This window comes from Cervus elaphus, chromosome 10 (assembly GCF_910594005.1).
Source record: "Cervus elaphus chromosome 10, mCerEla1.1, whole genome shotgun sequence".
Lineage (NCBI taxonomy): Eukaryota > Metazoa > Chordata > Mammalia > Artiodactyla > Cervidae > Cervus > Cervus elaphus.
Window position 1 is genome coordinate 28142215 of NC_057824.1, and position 19697 is coordinate 28161911.

General features: G+C 50.2%; 2 protein-coding genes across 4 annotated transcripts in view; one reads left to right on the forward strand and one right to left on the reverse strand.

Moving 5' to 3' along the window:
- The first annotated feature begins 2645 nt into the window (after window positions 1–2645).
- Window positions 2646–17293, forward strand: NTAN1 (N-terminal asparagine amidase). Of its 3 annotated transcripts, XM_043914384.1 has the most exons (10): window positions 2646–2822; window positions 9565–9667; window positions 9744–9809; window positions 10094–10202; window positions 11906–11979; window positions 13203–13256; window positions 13778–13831; window positions 15041–15138; window positions 16446–16559; window positions 16942–17293. In XM_043914384.1, the coding sequence occupies exons 1-10, from the start codon at window positions 2742–2744 to the stop codon at window positions 17119–17121; spliced, it is 933 nt and encodes a 310-aa protein (XP_043770319.1). In that variant the 5' UTR covers window positions 2646–2741; the 3' UTR covers window positions 17122–17293. The 3 variants fall into 3 exon arrangements, with proteins under 3 accessions (XP_043770319.1, XP_043770321.1, XP_043770320.1); XM_043914386.1 differs by lacking the exon at window positions 9565–9667 and having other exon boundaries at window positions 2647–2822; XM_043914385.1 differs by lacking the exons at window positions 9565–9667; window positions 9744–9809 and having other exon boundaries at window positions 2692–2822.
- Window positions 17294–17629: 336 nt separating this feature from the next.
- The window catches only part of PDXDC1 (pyridoxal dependent decarboxylase domain containing 1), a 54005-nt gene continuing 51937 nt past the window's right edge, over window positions 17630–19697 (reverse strand). The window contains exon 23 of the mRNA XM_043914383.1: window positions 17630–19430. Within this exon, the coding sequence (XP_043770318.1) occupies window positions 19177–19430 (254 nt within the window). The 3' untranslated portion in view covers window positions 17630–19176. The remainder of the gene's footprint in view (window positions 19431–19697) is intronic.

A 19697-nucleotide genomic window follows, 5' to 3' on the forward strand; every position in this document is an offset into this window, starting at 1 on the left:
TCTCTGTCCATGAGGTTTCCCAGGCAAGAATACTGGAGTGGATTGCCGTTTCCTTCTCGAGGGGATCTTCCCAACCCAGGGATCAAACCCACGTTTTCTGCATTGGCAGGCGGATTCTTTACCTCTGGGGCACCAGGAAAGGCCAGGTTGCAAGTCCTCAGAAATAGTTGCATATTGGTGATGAGGATCACTTCCGGGTGCACCTAGAGGGCATCCCAACCAACCGGTCCAAGGAGAACAAACACTTCCCAAAAGTTACAGATTTTTAAGGAACATCTGTGAAAAAAAAAGTTGTTTAATCTCCTTTGGAATTATGTGAAAACAAAGAATTTTTCTATCCCTCTTACTCAAAATCAGGCTTTCAGTGGAGTAGGATTCCCAGGGTCCATCATTTTGTCTGCCTGCTACGGGCAGGCCTTCTTTAATGAGAAGTGGCTAATTCTTACAGATGTGAAAAGACTTATAAAGTGTCGAGGGTGTCAGACCTGTCTTCTTTCTGAGGAACTATGTGACCCTGAGCAAGTTACCTAGCCTCTCTGAGCTCCACTTTGAAAACAGAAGTGGAAATTACTAATAACTACTTCATGGTTGTGAGGATTTGATGAACGTTCATGTAAAGTTAGTTGTTTCACCACCTTGGGAGAAAGTTACGTAGGAAGCACAGAAAAGTCTTTTCAAGGTGAAGATAACTTCCATTTCTCCCATGTTTACCTATTTGGTACCAACTTAAGCAACCTGGAACAACAGACTGGTTCCAAATAGGAAAAGGAATACATCAAGGCTGTATATTGTCACCCTGCTTATTTAATTTATATGCAGAGTACATCATGAGTAACGCTGGGCTGGAAGAAGCACAAGCTGGAATCAAGATTGCCGGGAGAAATATCAACAACCTCAGATATGCAGATGACACCACCCTTATGGCAGAAAGTGAAGAGGAACTAAAAAGCCTCTTGATGAAAGAGAAGAGTGAAAAAGTTGGCTTAAAGCTTAACATTCAGAAAACTAACATCATGGCATCTGGTCCTATCACCTCATGGGAAATAGATGGGGAGACAGTGGAAACAGTGTCAGACTTGTTTTTGGGCTCCAAAATCACTGCAGATGGTGATTGCAGCCATGAAATTAAAAGACGCTTACTCCTTGGAAGGAAAGTTATGCCCAACCTAGACAGCATATTTAAAAAGCAGAGACATTACTTTGCCAACAAAGGTCCGTCTGGTCAAAGCTATGGTTTTTCTAGTGGTCATGTATGGATGTGAGAGTTGGACTGTGAAGAAAGCGAACTATGGTGTTGGAGAAGACTCTTGAGAGTCCCTTGGACTGCAAGGAGATCCAACCAGTCCATCCTAAAGTAGATCAGTCCTGGGTGTTCACTGGAAGGACTGATGCTGAAGCTAAAACTCCAATACTTGGGCCACCTCATGCGAAGAGTTGACTCACTGGAAAAGACCCTGATGCTGGGAGGGATTGGAGGCAGGAGGAGAAGGGGACGACAGAGGATGAGATGTCTGGATGGCATCACCGACTCGATGGGCATGAGTTTGAGTAAACTCCGGGAGTTTGTGATGGACAGGGAGGCCTGGCGTGCTGCGATTCATGGGGTCGCAAAGAGTTGGACACGACTGAGCGACTGAACTGAACTGAACTAAGCAACCTCAACTGGAGGAGAAGGGCCAGAAGGCTCTGCCTGCTAGGCAATGCTTACTGCAGCATCCTAGAGACATTCTAATAATTTCTGCTCTGTGTGAAGTGAATCCCCCTTGATCATCTCACTATTATGACTTTTCTAAAATTGTTTTGTTCATTGTGGAGTCGGATCTATTTGAATAGTATTGGCTCCAAAGTGAGAAGACTTACACCAGTGTACCTGTCCTCAGTAGGGTCTGTAGGGCATTTTGCTGATCTTTACTCCCAGGGCTCTTAGCCCATCTCTGAGTGCCTATTAAATGTCAAGCACCAAGCATTATTGTGCGTACTTGCGCCCCTAAGTCGCTTCAGTCGCGTCTGACTCTACAGATCCTATGGACTGTAGCCCACCAGGCTCTCTGTCCATTGAATTCTCCAGGCAGGAGTCATGGAGTGGGTTGCCCTTTCCTCCTCCAGGAGATCTTCCCCACCCAGGGATCAAACTCGCTGCTTTTTAGTCTCCTGCGTTGCCTGGGAAGCCATGATCTGAAAGAGATCATTATTAGTGATCTCTAAATGTGTGGGGTTAGCAAACTTCAGGCTCCATTTTTTCATCTTAAAACAGTTTATGTTTATCATTAAATACAGCCCTTTGAAGCAACAAGGCAGATTCGCAGACTTGCTCTAGGTCACTGATGAACTTAGGCAGGCGACCCCAGTGCCCAAACTCAGGCCAGGTTGGCTGAATTGTGAGCCTGGAGCTGAGGGCAAAGGCCCTCTGGAGAAGCGCGGCTCCTCCCCATCCTGCGTGTCTTTCCACGCTTTCAGAACTACATTTCCCAGCGCCCCTTGCGGAAGAGGCGGGCTCCCTCCGGTTTGTACTACGTTTCCCACGGGGCCCTGCGACCCCGCTCTAGATTTCCTTAGCCTCTTGGGACTGCGCCTCCGTAGGACTCCATTTCCCGGAGGCACGCGCGGCGGCGCGGGGGCGGGGCAGAGCGGAGCGGGGCGGGGCGGGGCGGGGCGGGGCGGCCCGAGGCTGGGGGCGGAGGGCGGCCCGGGGGTGGGGAGGCCGCTGCCTCCCTGGGCCTGCCGGGCTGGCCGCCTCCGCGATGCCGCTGCTCGTGGACGGGCGGCGAGTGCGGCTGCCGCAGTCCGCCGGGGACCTGGTCCGAGCCCACCCGCTTCTGGAGGTGAGCAGGGCCTGGGCGGGGGGCTTCGAGGCGGGCCCGAGGGAACCCGCAGGCGGGCCAAAACCCTCCTCAGCCCGCCGCCGCCGCCACCACCAGCTCTCCCCGGAGTCAGGTTCGAAACTTGGCGCAGCTGAGGTGCTGTCGGCACAGCCGGAGCCCGGGCTTGAGGCGTCTGTGGAGCTTTTACCTTCTTTGGACTTCACAGGACATCTGCGGAGGCCCCCCTCTTTTTCCAGGGGAGGGGACGGAGACCCAGAGAGGTTAGGTGACTTGCCCAAGGTCGCCCAGCACCGCGGCTGGAGGACACGCCGGGACCCCTTCTTCACAGATAGGGCGGTCCCAGTCCCCCAGTCCGGATTTTGACCCGTTTAGGCGAATCTGGGCAGCGCCCTGGGTCGCTTCCTCGCCGCGCATCCCCACCCCCGGTGAGCGCAGCACGGTCCTGGGGTTTTCAGGAAGCCGGAGGTTGTTCCGGGTGTGGGCAGGGGCATCCCGGCGGGTCCCCTGGGCTTCTCGCCCCGGGGTCTGGGGCTCCCGGGTATTTTTAGACGGAAGAAAGGGCCCTACGTGTTTTTGCCCCGCTGGGCTGTGTTGAAGACCACACCCTATGGAAGGTTTTTTTGTTTTGTTTCCTGCTTTTGTCCTTAGATAGACCTGTGAACCCTTATTCCATGCAAGAGCAGAGACTGTTTGGAAAACGGTTCTTACTGTTAAAAAAAAAACAAACAAAAAACCAGAACCAAAACTTGCCCAAGATCCAGTTCAACCCATTTCATGAATTTAAGAAATGCCCGCTGAGCCCCTCATGTGCCTTGGTTATGGCTTTTGCCTCTTTCCTTACAGTCAGGGTATGTGTATAGGGCGGGGATGGTTTTTATGGCTTTTAGCCACAGAGTGGCTCAAACACCATAACTGTTCATTAAGTGCCATACAGGGGAATATGCCCCTTTTCACTCTGCAAAGTGAAGCCCAGGAACCTGGCCAAGTCTGTGGGCTTAGGAAAGATATTCTCAAGGTTTCTTCTGTACCAGTTGGGTGGTGTGTAATGATTTTGTCCAGCAGGCTTGTTTTGTTTATTTTCCCTTGATCTCCGCCTCCCCCCACGAGAATGTAAGCTTCCTGAAGGCAGAGTATGTGTCTTCCTTTTGTATCCTCAGAGCCTAGGGCAGACCCTGGCAGTGAATCTGTGCTTTGTAAGTATGTGTTTCACAAACGAGTGAGCAGAATGACCCCTGAAAGAGGAGGCGATGTTCCTGACCAGGGAAGAGGGGACAGCTCTGTGTGATTCTCAACTTCCATTTCAGGAAAGCCGTAGTAATATCAGCCAGCACGTACTGGGCACCCAGCAGACACTAGTCATCGTATCAAGCACGTTCCTTCCTCATGCTGTGTCCCTGCCACACCATTAACGGCGGAAGTTGGGACTGGGACTCACGGAGGGGAAAAGCGGCAGCTGCCTAAAGAACGTAGTGACACTATTTTTATGTCTGTTAGAAAGTTTCTATGAAAGTTAGTCCAGGGCAGCACCCTGAGTGTGGAGAGAAGGGGAATGAGCTGAGATACCAGGAACCCCTAGAAGGGAGGTTTGGCTTCTGGGGAGACTCGGCCCAGAAAGGCTGTGCAGTGGGGACCCGTGTGCCTCACAGGAATGTGGCTGGGGTGGGCGGTCCCTTCCACATGCAGCGGCCTAAGGGGAGAGGGGAGGCATTCCCGCTGGACCAACTGGACTGTGCCCCCTGACCCCGGGGCGGGGCAGGAGGGGCTCCGAGGGCGGGTGACCTGGCTGGTTTCCCTGGCACAGAGGGCAGGAGGGCAGAATGGGAGGTAAGCCGGGAGAGGTCGGTCATACTTAGGCTGCAGAGGTTTAGATGGGTCGTTCAGCTGACACACAGTTTAGAGAAATGAAAGGTTTAATTATTATTTGTTTAATAGTAAGTAGTATCCCCTTGGTAAGAAAATAGACGTCTCAAAAAGAAGAAAAAAGAAATCTGTGACCACAACCATGCTTCACACTTTGGTGACTATCCTTACAGAGGTTTTTCTTTGTATATGACGTACATGATGGAGTGCTGTGTGTCCTGTTCTATAAGGGGTCTTTTTTCCTGCGGCAGTAGGTTGTGAGTATGCAGTAGCAGCAGTTACTAGCCCGTCCACATCTATGTTTAACATAGGATAATAATAACAGCAGCAACGGTAATAGCAGTGCTGTGGAGCTCGCCAGGCATCCCAGCCCTAGGAGGCAGGTGCTACTGCTGTTTCCGTTTTATAGCTGGGGACTCTGAGGGTGGAGTAAGTTGCCCAAGGTTTCGCATGCTGCGGGAGGTGAACCCTGGCGGGTTTGCCTTTGCCTCTAGAGCAGCGCTGCTCAGTACGGTAGCCATTGGCCACAGGTGGTAGTTTACATTTAAAATTCGATAAAATTGAAAAATCAGCTCCTCAGTCACACTGGGCTTCCCAAGTGGCTCAGTGGTTAAAGAATCCGCCTGCAGTGCAGGAGACGCAGGAGATGCGGGTTCGACTGCTGGGTCGGGAAGATCCCCTGGAGGAGGATGGCATGGCAACCCACCCCAGTATTCTGGCCTGGAGAATCCTGTGTACAGAGGAGCCTGGCGGGCTACAGTCCATGGGGTCGCAAAGAGTCGGACACAGCTGAAGTGACATGAGCACACACGCAGTCACAGTAGCCATGTTTCAAGTGCTCGACATCATGAGTGACAGGGCTGCAGGATGATGCAGGGCAGGTGCAGATGCTGCCGTCCCCGCAGAGAGCGCCTTCGCACGGTGCGGCCCGGAGCCTCCGCTCTTACCAGTCTCTGGATGCTCAGAATCCGGTTCCGCAGCGTCTTAAGACTTAATGGTCCCGTGGAATTCCGCATCACGTAGTTCCTGCTTTTAAGCATGTGAGACATTTCTGCTCTTTCCCCTTTAGGAACATTCACAGAGCTGAATCCCTGTAATTATCCCATGGAAGGGCTTTTTGAGCAGAAAAGCCCTGTAACGGAACCAGTGTTTTGAAGCAAGGATGCAGGCAGCCATCGGGAGGATCGAGTGGGTAGGGCAGGCCTGGGGGTCAGGATTGGGGAGCAGAGGTGGAGAGTAGGGACAGCCACTCCCTGCAGGCCTGCTCCCAGTTAATCCTCCCAAGCCTAAGCAGTGGCCTGGTTTCCCAGAGGACGGGATGAAGCACAGGGGCTCAGGCTCTGCCCAGGTCACTCACTCCAGGACAGAGAGGGCGCCCCCCGCCCCCCAGCATTGTCATACTTTGTACCTTTCGCTGGGGGCACGAGTTGCAGGAATTGAGGTGAGAGGGGCATGGGGTCCAGGGGTAGAATTCTCACCTCGCACACAGGAGACCCCGGGCCCTGTTCTTGGCCGCAGGATCATCGTGCTCCCGTTTCTTGGGCTTCCCATGTGGCTCAGCAGTAAAGACGCCACCTGTGAATGCAGGAGATGTGGGTTCGATCCCTGGCTCAGGAAGATCCCCGGGAGGAGGAAGTGGCTACCCGCTCCAGTATCCTTGCCTGGGAAACCCCACGGACAGGGGAGCCTGGAGGGCTTCAGTGCATGGGGTCGCAAAGCGCGTCAGACTGAGGGAGTAAACAACCACAACAGCAGGTGTGAGGAAGACGGGACGGAGGTGAGGTAGGGCCTGTGGTGGGAGGAAGGCTCAGGCCCAGGGCTGGGCTGGGCAGTGCTTTCCTACTCGCTTTCCCGCTTTTGAAGGAAGAACGGACAGAGTCTGGCAGAGGGGTGAGGGGACTTGGTCGTCCTCTGGGGTGCACCTCAGCGATGGGTGAACCCAGGGATCAGTCAGCTACAGCCACGGGCCGCGTTCTGTTGGTGGATGACCCACCAGCCCAGAGTGGTTTTTACATTTTTAAACGATTGGGGGAAAGAAAAGAATGCTTCCTGACACGTGAAATATGAAGTCACTTCGTGACATATGAAGTCTCGTGAAATTCAGTGTTCAGTGTCACTCATAAATATTTTCTGTGGATACGGCCACTTGTCACGTGTTCTTTGTTGATTTCACACTGAGGCACTGAGACCGCATGGTCTGCTAAGCTATTTACCGTCTGGCCCTTTTCTGAAACAAGTACACTGACCCCGGGGATGAGAGGACAGTGCCCTCAGACAGGAATTGGGAAATGAGGATGAGCAGTAGCAGTGGAGACTGAGGGAAAAGGTTTGGGTTTGTTTGTGTGTGTGTGTGAATCTGAGTGTTCAGAACATTAAAAAAACACTTGAGAAGCCTGATGCTGCTTTTATTTCAGAAAGGATACGAGTTCATGTAGTAGGACTGTGTGTTTTTGCTCAGAGGAGAACTTTAGCTGATCTTTTCCTTTTTGAAAGTGACGGACCAAAGCAGCGTAGCTGTTTCCCCTTTCAGGCCGTCCTCTCTCCCGGTCACGTGCGCTTCTGTTTCTCTGGCAAACAGTAGGAGCTGTGTCGATCAGGGATGTTGTGATTTGGGGTTCTTAGCTACACAAGCGATAATTCATTTCTCAGAAATAGCTTTGCTTTTGGGTGGTGACCCAGTTGTGAAAGGGAGCGGTAAAAATTTGCCTTGACTCCTCCCTCCCTCTCCCTGAGACGAATCAAGAGGTGAGTCTTCAAGGAATGATTTTAAAAAAAAAAAAGGAAATTCTGCAATCTCCTTTATCTTACCTTGCATTGAGGTGAGAAGTGGTATGAAAAGGAAGAGCGCTCACTGCTTTGAGGTGTGGTGAGTTTTTGCACAATCGGCTGCATTTCTTTCTCCCTGACTCGGCCATCGGATCGCACCCTGCACTTCATTCAGTCCTTAGTTCCTCTTTTTTTAGAAAAATATTTTAAATTGACGTATAGTTAATTTGCGATGTGTTAATTTCTGCTGTATTGCAGTGATTCAGTTTTATGTATTTATACTCTTTCTCATATTCTTTTCCATTATCGTTTATTACAGGATATTGACTGGTTCCCTGTGCTACATACAATTAGGACCTTATTGTTTATCCATTCTGTATGTAATAGTTTGCATCTGCTAATCCGCAATTTAATCCTGTCTGAAGTGGTTCCTCACTATTTCTCACTGTCGTTCCTCACTGTAACTGCTGCCTTGCTTCTAATTAGTGGAAGTTTATTAGAAGAGAACTCTCTATAACTCATCGAATGGATTGTCATGTTCTCTTCTATCTCTTTATTTTGTTCAGTAAGCCAGCACTAACCGAAATTAGCCCCAGCTGTGAGGAATGGCCAGCAGCCAGTGTAAGTCTATAAAAATGTTCCCGGTCTAGACAAGTACCTACATGCTCGGTATTTGTACACGTGGTTAGGAAATTGTTTATTGAGGAGTTTACTTGTTGTAAGTAAGAAGGAAATTAGGATACATTTTAGTGATGCATCCATTTGACATTTTTTAAAAAGAAAAATTTAATTCTCATTAAAGAATTAATTGGGCTTCTCTGGTGGCTCAGACAGTAAAGAATCTGCCTGCAATGCAGGCGATCCAGGTTTGATCTCTGGGTCAGGAAGATCCCTGGAGAAGGGAATGGCAACCCACTCCAGTATTTTTGCCTGGGAAATCCCATGGACAGAGGAGCCTGGTGGAGTACAGTTGCGGGATTGCAAAGTCAGATGTGACTGAGCGAAGAATTAACTGGCCACCTGAGTTTTCCCTGCTCCAGATTTACTACATAAGAATTTATAGAAACTCAGTAGACACCTAATATTACCCTACCTTTTCGTTAATTTGCTTATTTTTGAGTTCTCCTTTTCGGTTTTCTACTTCAGCTTTTTTTTTTTTTCGGCCGTGCCATGTGGCTTGTAGAATCTTAAGTTCCCTAACCAGAGATCAAACCCGTGCCCCCACATGGGATGCTCAGCGTCCTAACACTGGGCCACCAGGAAAGTCCCCTGGTTTCTACTTTAATAGCATAATTACCTCATGGGGCATTTGGAGAATAGAGGAAGGACAGCTGGGACAGTTAAATGACGGGCGTTGGCCTTGTTCCAGCACCATCGTGGTTATATTGCTGGCTTTCCTTCCAGTATTTTCCCCTATATGTAGTTACATTTTTAGCATTGTCGTACTAATAGCATATTTACAGCTTAAATTTTTTTTTCCCCACTCTTGTGTCTCGCTCTTCAGTTTTACATTTCTCAAAACTCCTTTCCTGTAGTCTTCACTTTTTGTGACTGTGCAGTTAACAGTTGTGAGCTGGTTCTGCATAATTTGCTTACCTTTTCTGTTGTCGTCCCCAGCTTCATGACATTCTCAGTAACACAGGGATAAGCGCGTTGGCATTTGAGGTTATTTCCACAGTACAGGTTTCCAGAGAGGGGGTTACTAGGTTGGGGCATAGGGAAGGCTTGGACCCATCCTCATCTTTAAAGAAAGTAAAGAAGGGCTGTAATTTCTGAACTACTCACTCCACTAGTCCATCTGATCCGATTCTCTTTATAGTTGCAAAGAATTGTGGAAAAGGATCTTTGCATCTTATTTCATAGGTTTTAGAATGTTGTTCTCTAGGGCGAAAAACCCCCAGAACTTCCTGGCTTTCTTCATTGTTCTACATGGTAGTGTTTTTATTTATCCCACTGCGCTTTTATTTTAGCCTTTCTGTCAGATAATACACACACCTCAGACCTCACGAGGGTGTGTTTCCACCCAGGGCACACTTTGGCTCTCTCCACCTATCTAGTTACTCAAGCCTCACTAATTTCCATCACTATTTTTTATTTTTTTTTTTTAATTAAACAGGAAAGAGCCAGACTTCTCAGAGGTCAGTCTGTTCAACAAGTGGGACCCCAGGGCCTTCTGTATGTTCAGCAAAGAGAGCTTGCAGTGACCTCCCCAAAGGATGGTAGGTTAGGAACCAGTGAATTGGGCCTTCTCCCCAAAGGCTAGTGGATATTTTATTTTATTTCTTTTTTAAACAGGCTCCATCTCCATTCTGGGTTCTGATGATGCCACCACTTGTCACATTGTGGTCCTGAGGCACACAGGTATGACGAGAGACACGCAGGAAACGGTTCCTCACCTGGACCCACCGTGTGGGCCCATGAGCGTCTCGATTTGCGTTTCCTGGCTCCGCTCACCTCTCTTCCATCTGCATGGCCCCTCCCCGAGGCCCTGGTCAGATGGGTTGGCTGGGCAGCCCAGACGTCTCTGTTTTTCCTTCTTGCAGGCTGTTCAAAGATGAGGCGGTCCGAGTGGACAGGCGTAGACCTGGGCTGCGCCCCGAGTTCTCATCGGGAATAACATGAGTCGTTTCACCCTTGTTCTTCAGGTAATGGGGCTACCTGCTTGACCCACTGTGACGGAAGCGACACCAAAGCTGAGGTCCCCTTGATCATGAACGCCATAAAATCCTTTTCCGACCACACTCGATGTGGAAGGTGAGCGCCCCACTCCTGCGTCGCGTGATGTGGGGAGCTTGGCCCCGTCGTGCGGAGGACGCTGCCGTGTGCCCGCCGTCGCCTCAGCCGCTGCTCGGGGAGAGCGGGCGCCCGGACTCGGGCCGGTCCTGGAAGGGGGGTCTGACGCTGACCTTGCAGTTGTGTCTCTGACGTTCTCGAGGCCTGTGTGTCAGCCGATGCCTGTGACAGCCCAGCAGCGGACTCTCCCCCTTTCCTCAGGAGTTGTTTGTTGACCGTTTCCTGTGAACCAGAACTGCTTACAGGTGCCAGGGGCCTGTGAATGGAGGAGGCAAAGCCCTGCCTCCCGGGGGCTCACAGTCCACGGGGAGGAGACGTCAGCAGGACGGGATGTAAAGGAGCGGGTGGGCTGTGAGGAGAAGGAAGCTGGGGACGAAGAGGGTCAGTGTTCAGACTGTGTGCGAGAGCTGGCGCCCGCCTGCTCACAGTGACGGAGAGCGTGCTCACCTGCTTCCCGGGTGCGGCCCCGGGGTGGGCTCTCAGGAGCCATGTGGCTCCTTAAGGGCGTGCCCGTGACCCCAGCCCGGCTGTCGCCTCCCCTTTCTCTCCCATCGCCCGGCCTGGCAGACATGGCTCTCATCTTATTCGAAGTCTGGGGCAGCAGTTCACTGGGATGAACTAGTCTAGTCATACACATGTTCTTCAAATCCCAGGGATTTAAGGAAGGCCTCCTCGCCGTCGCGGTTTCCTAGTGGAACACAGATCCGTTTTTTAAGTTTGACTCTCCCCCTGCAGGGTCTGTGACGGGCTGGGCCGGCCTCGACCTTGTGTGCTGTCAGGACGCTGAGTCTGGCAGGTTATGTGGCTGGACCCGTGCCCCGGGCCGTGGTTCTCAGCACACGGTGTGAGAGAGGGGAGTCGAGGCCACCAGACGCGCGCGCTCAGCTGCTGACGCGCAAGGTTCTGGGGCCTTCCTCGGGAGCGTGCTGCCTCAGCTGAGGGAGTGTGAAAGGTGGCCGCACTCTGTTGAGCGCGGGTCCCCAGGTTGTCACAGGCCGAGGACGGGTTAGCAGAGAAGCGAGCGTGGGAAACACAGGGTTAACAGAGGTGATGCGGTTTTTCCAGCTACAGGGTTTCCTGGAGCTTTGCTCTGCTGCTCTGCGTGGTGGCTCCCCTGGGAGTGGGCGAGGCCTCCCAAACTTATTTAACCCCAAGAACACTTTTCTGTCTCGTGTGGCCAGTGTTCAGGGGGACGCTCGGAGGAAAAAGCTGGTGTCATAGATAAGCATGTGCTTCAGACACCAACCCAGTTTCCTTCTCTGTAAGACGGCGATGAGACCCCCGTCTCTCCAAGATGCTGGCCTCCTGGTGGTGGAGGTGCGCCCGCGCGGGGCCCGATCAGTCCCGTCCCTCCCCGGCCCTGCACCCCGGGTCCTCAGGGGTCACCCTGTCAGGCCGAGACTTTTAAGAGGCTTCTGACGCGTCCCGCTCAGGGCGGGTGAGTAGTGTGACGTGATCGTCACCTTCCAGACCAGGCTTTCTTACTCTTGCCTTCTGGTGGCATCGTGTTTGAGACACAGCACCCCTGGGCCCCCGGGCAGAGCCCCAGTGCGTGCGCCATGGCGTGAACGGGGCCGGGAGCCGGGAGCTGAGGCTCAGGGCAGAGCCAGGCCTGCCGGGCCGAGCCGTCCCCCTCTGAGCACCCCCTCCCGTCTCTTTGCCAGGCTGGAAGCGCACCTTGTGGGAGGCTTCAATGACGACAGGCAGTTGTCACAGAAACTGACTCATCAGCTCCTTAGTAAGTTCACGTTTCTCCTCAGATCTGATAAAAATGTGTACCTATTTTTGCTTAAATGAAAATCCCAATTAGTACAGAACGTACGAGGGGCGCACCTGCTGGGAGCCACCCAAACTGCTCAGCTCGGAATCTTCCATAAACACCGGAGGGTGGAGAGCTAAACGTTTAGAGCTCACGGGATGGGGACAAGGTTCCCCTCAAAACAGCAGGTGATGCCTCACAGTAAGCCTGTGAATTGTGTGAAAAAAACCACCCTCCTGCAGAAATGTTCATGTTAATCTGCAGAAAGTTAAAACCCTGATAATAAGGGTTTTATTATCCTTATTATTTTATCCAAAGATAAAAACCCTATCTTTTCTTTGTTAAATTAGCAAATACTACCATGAGAAAAAACGACGTTGTTCTGTAATTAACCATGAAGCAGCAAGGTGGGCGTGTCCCTGCAGTACTTTGGTGGAACCTTTGGTGGAACCTGTCAGGAAAGCCTTTTGGCATCATGATCCATCACAGACCCAGTAATTTCTCTTTGGAGAATCTTTTCTCAGAAAATTAATCTGAAATGTGCGTAGAGACTTACACCCGAAGGTGGGCAGTATAAGATTATTTACAACAGGAAATAATCTAATGTCCATTAGTAGAGGCATAGTTATTCATGCCATTAAAAAATATTTAACGAAGAGGTTTGAATTGCGTGGGAAAATAACACGTACAAACAATCAGGATGTGAAATTGTCTACACGGTGTCTGAGCTCAGCTGTGCACGGGCAAACATGGCAAGACATACACTGTTAAGTGCTAGGATTATCAGCAGGAAAAGCCCACGCACTTACACCTTCAAAACCCACATACTCCTTATACCCATCTGTATTTTCCAAATGTTTCATAATGGTCAAATTTTTTTTATGACCCATAATCAGGAAAAAATGTTCTTTAGGAAAAGGTTAAAATCTTATGACTCAGTTTGTCCTGCCAGCCTCTCAGAATAGGGAGAAGAAAGGAAAGTCTCGGAGGAAGTTTTCTCTGGGCCTGATGCTGGGAGCACGTCTGGCCCTCGGCAGGCAGGGTGCTGGGCGTCCACTCATTGGTCTCCGCCTCCGATGGACAGGCCAGGCTGTGGTCTAAGGGTGGTGGTTCCCACGCTCCATCCCCCTCTTGACTTGCTCAGTGTGTGCTCTGCTGCTTAAGGGAACTTTTTGACATCAGTTTTAAAATTCTCATTGTAGGTGAATTTGACAGACAGGAAGACGACATTCATTTGGTGACACTGTGTGTGACAGGTGAGCCCCGCCGTCCTCCCCGGAGCAAAGCTGTAGCTTTGGGGGACGTTCTGCCCTCACCCTGAAGGCAGGCCCAGCGTCTGTGCCTCAGTCGCAGTCAGCACGTGTCGTTGGCTTGCTGCCCTCTCCCAGCTCTTCTCATATCTGCTGGCATGGCCTTCGCTGCCCTCCACATCCAGACCCCGCGCAGCCTCCACTGAGATCCTGACCCCCCACCCCTGAGGGCTCTCCTCTGACCTCCTCGGGATTCTCAGCAGCCTCTTTCATTTCCTGGGAGAAGAGCTGCCGCCACGCGTGTGGGTGGCCGGCGGCTCGGACTCTGGAGGGGCAGTTTGTTCCAATAAGCTGACCGCCCCGGGGCTCAGCTGGGAAATGGGGACACAAGCCCTTTCATGTTCTGATCCCCCGCCTTTGCAGGCAGGGAGGGCTCCTTCTTGGCCTCTGTTTATAGAAAATGAAAACAATTATTTAGTATTTTTTAAAAACTAGATCTTAAAATTCCTTTTTTTTTAATGTGTTAGAATTAAATGACCGGGAGGAAAATGAAAGCCACTTCCCAGTAATTTACGGCATTGGTAAGTAGCGCGTTGGGTGGAGGGTCTGTGCTCTCCTCTGGTTAAAGGCCGACTCTGCAGCTGGTGGGCCCGCGGCTGTGAGTGTGGCAGCGCCTTGGGCCCAGGTCCTGACTCCTCTCTGGATCTGCTGGGCGAGCCTGGGCAGGGAGCTTACCTTCTCTGACCTTATGTCTATGAGAGAAAAAATGTCCACATCCTAGACTGAAGGGGAACAAGGTAGCAAATATAAAGCTCGGGCTTCGCCCAGTTAGGGGACAGCACAATGTCAGTGGTCTCTGCTCCCCCGAGAGGCCCCTCTGCTTTTTTCCTCGAGCCAGAGCTCTGGGGGCTGGAATGGGGTGATTTGAATCTTCTTATACTCAGGGAACTAATTACGGTTCTGATGGAGAGCAAAGAGCCTACAAAGCAAAGTGAAACCATCAGGCTAAAGAAAACCCAGAGTGTCCTTCCTCCTGTGACAGCCCCAGGGACTCCCGAGGCCTTAGCAGGCTGGGACTGGCTGTCTGTCTTTACTGTAAGGATTTATTTGGCCGCATTGGGTCTCAGTGGTGGCACGCAGGAGTTTTCCTGCGGTGCCTGGGCTCCTCTCTAGTTGAGGCACCTGAGCTCAGCACTTCCGCTGCGGGCCTCACTGCCCTGCTGCGTGTGGGTCTTGGTTCCCTGACCAGGGATTGAGCCCAAGTGCCCTGCATTGGAAGGCAGATTCTTAACCACTGTACCGCCAGGGAAGTCCTGAGACTGGCTGTGTCTACGGAGGGCTTCTGCCATATCCACAACATTCGGTTTATCTGGCAGGGTGTTCACTGCTTTATTCTCTGTACTTTGTATGTCAGAAATAGTCATAACCAACACATGCCACCAACCTTGGCGCCGATCCCAGGCCACGTTTGCAGCCTTGTCTTGTCAAGGCTTGTCTTCCTTGTCACAGGGCAGAGCAGGGAGGCCTTGCCACGGGCTGCCTGAAGAGATGGCGCGTCTCCCGGGTGGGGGCGGCCCTTGGTCTGGAACCAGCTCTTACCGAGTCCAGCTCGGGCCTCGGCACTTCTCAGGGAGATGCCTGGCCAAAGGGTTGCATTCTCCCTTCCCAGAAAGGGAGAGACTACTGACACGTAACTTTGTTCAGTCCCATCACGGGTGATGGTATGAGTGTGAGACTTACCAGCCCCTGTGGCTTTTGCCAATTGGAGTCGTCCTGTCGTCCCTCAACAGCTGTCAATGTCAAAACTGCGGAGATCTACAGAGCCTCCTTCCAAGACCGAGGTCCGGAGGAGGAGCTGCGGGCCGCCCGAGCTTTAACAGGAGGACCAGTAAGTCCGACAGCATCTTGTGTTACAGGGTGAAGGGAAACGGGGGGCATCAAACTCTAAAGCCTTGAGCTTTATCCACCTTGGAAATGAAAAGTTTCTGATGGCTTCTGGAAAGCTGCCCGTGATCAGGAACCACCACACATTCACAGCACGTAGAGAAGAGGAATGTTTCAGGTTAGAATTGCAAGACCCCGGTTCTCTGCCCTGAAGATGTTGGGGATGTATGTGAATCCCCCCCCACATCCAGATCCAAACAAAATGAGCCCCTTGTACCTTGTAAGAACCTTACCAGTGAAGTTACTGCAAAGAAAGGAGAGCTAAGCGGGGAGAAGAGGTTTCTCTCTTCTGTTCTGCAGGTCACGTTGTCCCCAGACGAGGTCACTGGAAAGCAGTTTGCTGGGATGAGTTGATGACCCCAAAGAATAATCAGATCAGTTAAAAAGTCTGATTGCCTTTGGGTCTTTTTAGTTAACTAACAAACACCTTCATTTTAAAAGTTAGGGAAAAAAAAATAAGACTTACACACTGTTTGAGGAACGAGTGAAAAAATCGTTTAAAAACGTGTAGTGTGAAAAAAACAAATCGCATCAGAGCACCCAAAAGAAGTCTGCTTGCTTAGGAAAAGCTGCCATTTTCACTGGAAACGTCTGGACCCAGAGGGCTGTTTTGCCAGCCCTTTGACATTGTTACGTCTCCTTTCTCAATCTCTCAGGGAGCAGAAGAGTCTTGATTTAGCTAAGATTCAGGACATATTTTAGTCTCAGTAACCAAAACTAAACATTGCTGGTTAAGCTGGAAACTACCATTGGCACATTTGAGAATTCAGGGAATTGATCATTTGGCAGATTTTTACCAATTGGCTTTTCCCTTCTTTTGAGGGGACAACAGGCATGTGTGGTTTTAAGCTCCAAGATGACTGTGGGTGTGAACAAGGATGCAGCGAGGGGCATGGCCTTGGGTCAGACATGCGGGGTCTGCAGCCCAGCCCTGACGCTTACAGACAGGTGACTTTGGGCAGCAGGCCCATCTGTCTGAGCCTCACGTCTCCAACCAAAATGGAAAACCACCACCTTCCTGCCGGATTGTTGTCAGAACTAAACAAAATGATGTCCGTTGCCCACAAAGTGCAGGACCAGACCGGTGGGAAGTAGTTAAGTGGCAGCTTGTTTTGGTGAGACAAAACCTGAAAGAAGCTTCTCTACCAGATAAATGCCTTAAGTTCAAGACGACACGGGAGCTTGCATTAAAGGCGGTGTTTCTGCTGATAACACTCCTTAAATTCTGCCCCTGAAATGTTCTTTTTTTAGATGATTAGCATTTACGATGCAAAGACAGAGCAACTTCGTATAGGACCGTATTCCTGGACACCGTTTCCCCACGTGGATTTCTGGTTGCAGCAAGAGGATAAGCAGATACTAGAGGTGAGCGCCTACAGGCTGGGCACCTCTCTGGCCCCTGGTTCCCTCTCTGTGGAAGAGCGTGTAGACGAGATAGCAGCAGCTTTCCCTACTGTGTCTGTGGAGGGCGCCACCCACAGACCCTGCTGAGCTGCTCCTGACGTCAGTCGGGGGTGAGTGGATCCTGGGTAGATGTCTACACAGCAGAGCAACAGGCAGCCATCTGCTTTGTTCTCGTTAACCCAGGACACCTGTGTCTTATGTAACTTTACAAATTATATATATTTATACAGTGATCTGAGAACAGCCTGATGAATGTGTAATGAGCACAGAGACACTCTCGAGAGCTTTGTCAAAGTAGGGAACAGAGCAGGTTCTCCTCTCACCCCAAATCTTGTTTTTCCAGAACCTTTCCACGTCACCCCTGGCTGAGCCCCCCCACTTTGTTGAACATATTAGATCTACCTTGATGTTTTTAAAGAAACACCCTTCTCCAGCTAACACACTGTTTCCTGGGAACAAGGCTCTACTCTACAAAAAAAATGAAGATGGCTTATGGGAAAAGATCTCTTCCCCCGGAAGCTAAAAATAGGAATTACCAAAGAAAGCACCTCTCTGACACAACAAAAGACCACTGGCGGGGGGGGGGGCAGGGAAGAATGTGAACTTGGAATCTTTATCTGTTGAGTCTTAGGTATCTCTCCTTACTCAGTGTTTTTCAGATGACTTTAAAATAAAATCTTATTTTGGCAAAGGCATTTGTTTAGGTTTTCTTCTTGGTTAGTATTAAGAGGCCTGAGGAGAAGCTGGCTTTCTCACTGTTCTATAAGCAGCTATTTCAGATACTTGGGAAGTCTTTGTAATTCTGCTAAATTAGTGAATAAAGGAAAAATTGTCAGTCTGTTTAAAATGCAGTAAAATTCGGCGAGAATTTATATATCTCAGATTTTTCTTAACCTCAAAATACTTTAGAAGCATCAAATCAAACCTGATATTATGTATTTTTAGAAACCTTTATTCTTTTGAAGTTGCTATCCAAAAGGTAACGTTACCATGCCCAATTAATGCTCAGATTTATGAAGTGAGCTACTGGGAACAATTTCAAGAACCTTTATTGAAACCAACATTCAAATAGTATCTCAAGGGTGAAATTCTGTTTCAGCAAAACCAATTTAACAATTTCAAATATATATAAAAACATTTAAAAATTAATCTTGTTAAAGGTGATAATTTCCCCTTCCCCCGTTTTATCTGCTATACTTCATCGCACCAAAGAAACAGGGAAGACTTATTTAATCATTCGCACCAGGAAAAAAGGAAAGGAAAAGTGTGCTTTGACAAGTGCCAAATGTCAGAAATCACATCAAATCAGAGTGTAGTTATAGGCTTAATATGGCGTAACTAAGGCTTTCAAGTCGACAGTCCCCAACCCCATGTGAATGCCACCATCTTAAGGTCTCCCATAGCTTGACTGCTGGACTTCAAAGGCACAGGGGCCGCTGCCGATGATAAAGGAAGTGACGCAGTACTTAGAGACGGGCAGTAGTTCAGGGGTTACTTCAGTTACTTCAGCAGTCGTCTGGCTTGATCAGCCTAAGACTGCCCCTCTGGATTTTGTTTCTGAGTTGGGCCCAAAGGGCTGAGCTGCTATGAACAGATGCTCCAGAAGCTCCCGTGAGAACAGGTCAGAGGTGGACTTAAATTTAGAATTTCAACATAACGAGGTGCTACACAGCATATTTAATATGAGGCTCTTAAGAGCAGCATCTGTGGAGTTTTCAGATATTAAACGTAGAAATAGAAATGAGTACAGTCTGTACTTCTGTGCCAATTTAAAAGCTTTACCAGTATTTAAAAATATACATATATATATATATATAATATGGTTGAGAAGAGTCTTTACAGTTACTCTGAATAGAGGAGTCCTTTAATTTGTTTACAAATAGCATATAAAGGGAGACGCAGACTGGCGGCAGAGCGCGTCAGACAGAAGCAGTGCTGGGTCCAACCTGACCTGCCGCCGCGTGAGCGGACACGGCCCTGACCGACGCCTCGGGGGCAGCAGCAGTAGGGGTGCCGGAGGGGGCTTCGGACGCTCCTGTTTACAACCCCGCTGCGCCCGCTCCTGAAGCCGGACAATCCAGCTGCATACTGCGACCTGATCCAACTAAACACCAAGACAGATGGCAGAGATCGCCGTCTGTCTGCAGCAGGGCCCCAGGGAACCCAGAGAGTTCTAGAAAGCTGTCTCACAAGAACGTACTATGTACAACCTAGTAACGTCTTACATGTGTCTGTTTAGAAAGAGAAGCGCAAGTATTTCAAGTGGCAGGCACTTGAAATTCTAATGTTTCTGTGAATAAAAAATGTTTAAGGTAACGGGGGTGGGGGAAATGGTATTACTACAGTTGGGTAGACAGAAACAGTAGTTGTTGGTTGTTCTACAACACCCACAAAATCAGACACATCAACTGCCATCCCAGAGGCCTGACTCTCAGGCACATTTTTGTGCAACCATCCCAGTTAAGCACAAATAACAGTAATTTCTCTCATATCAGCATGTGGCACGGTTCACATTTTCAGAATAACTTCATCTTCCCTGAAACAATATTCAGTACAGTCTCCAAGCAAACACTGAGTTTTATCTTAAGCTCTCTGGCTCTTCTACCTGCGGGTGGTCACCTTGCAGGCCCTGGGCCCCGTCCTGGGGGGCTCCAGGCGGCTCGGCTTCCAGAGGGGCGGGCGCCCCTGGGTGCCGCTTGGGGCTGTTAGCTTCTGAGGCCTCTTGCCCCCCCGACAGTTGCTCCATCTTCTCTAAGTCTTCGATGTGACTGACTGAGCTGGTCTCGCTGATGGCATCCGAACCACGCAGGGACCTTCTAAAAGGCTTTTGACCTAGAGGAGATCAATGAACAGCACTCACGGCTCAGGAAAGGGCACCCCTGCGGCAGGAGCCAGCTGTGCTCTAAGGATCTGTATTTAATCAGCAGAAATCCCAGGGGTCCCTGGCTCTGAAGCATTAAGTGATGAGGCGAGAAATGAGCGCTGATGTGACACTAACATGCCCCCAGCGCCAGGGACTTTGAGGGAACCCCGGATGGGAGAAACTCAGAGGAGTGGACACAGGTGGAACGTGACGCTCCACAGGTGGCTCCCCAAGGC

What these genes read in the sequence shown, in the direction of transcription:
- NTAN1 (XM_043914384.1), top strand. Translation starts at nt 2,742, where the DNA reads ATGCCGCTGCTCGTGGACGGGCGGCGAGTGCGGCTGCCGCAGTCCGCC. An exon ending in AGTGACCTCCCCAAAGGATG is followed by an intron (nt 9,668 to 9,743) that starts GTAGGTTAGGAA and finishes TTTTTTAAACAG; the next exon opens with GCTCCATCTCCATTCTGGGT. An exon ending in CCCAGTAATTTACGGCATTG is followed by an intron (nt 13,832 to 15,040) that starts GTAAGTAGCGCG and finishes GTCCCTCAACAG; the next exon opens with CTGTCAATGTCAAAACTGCG.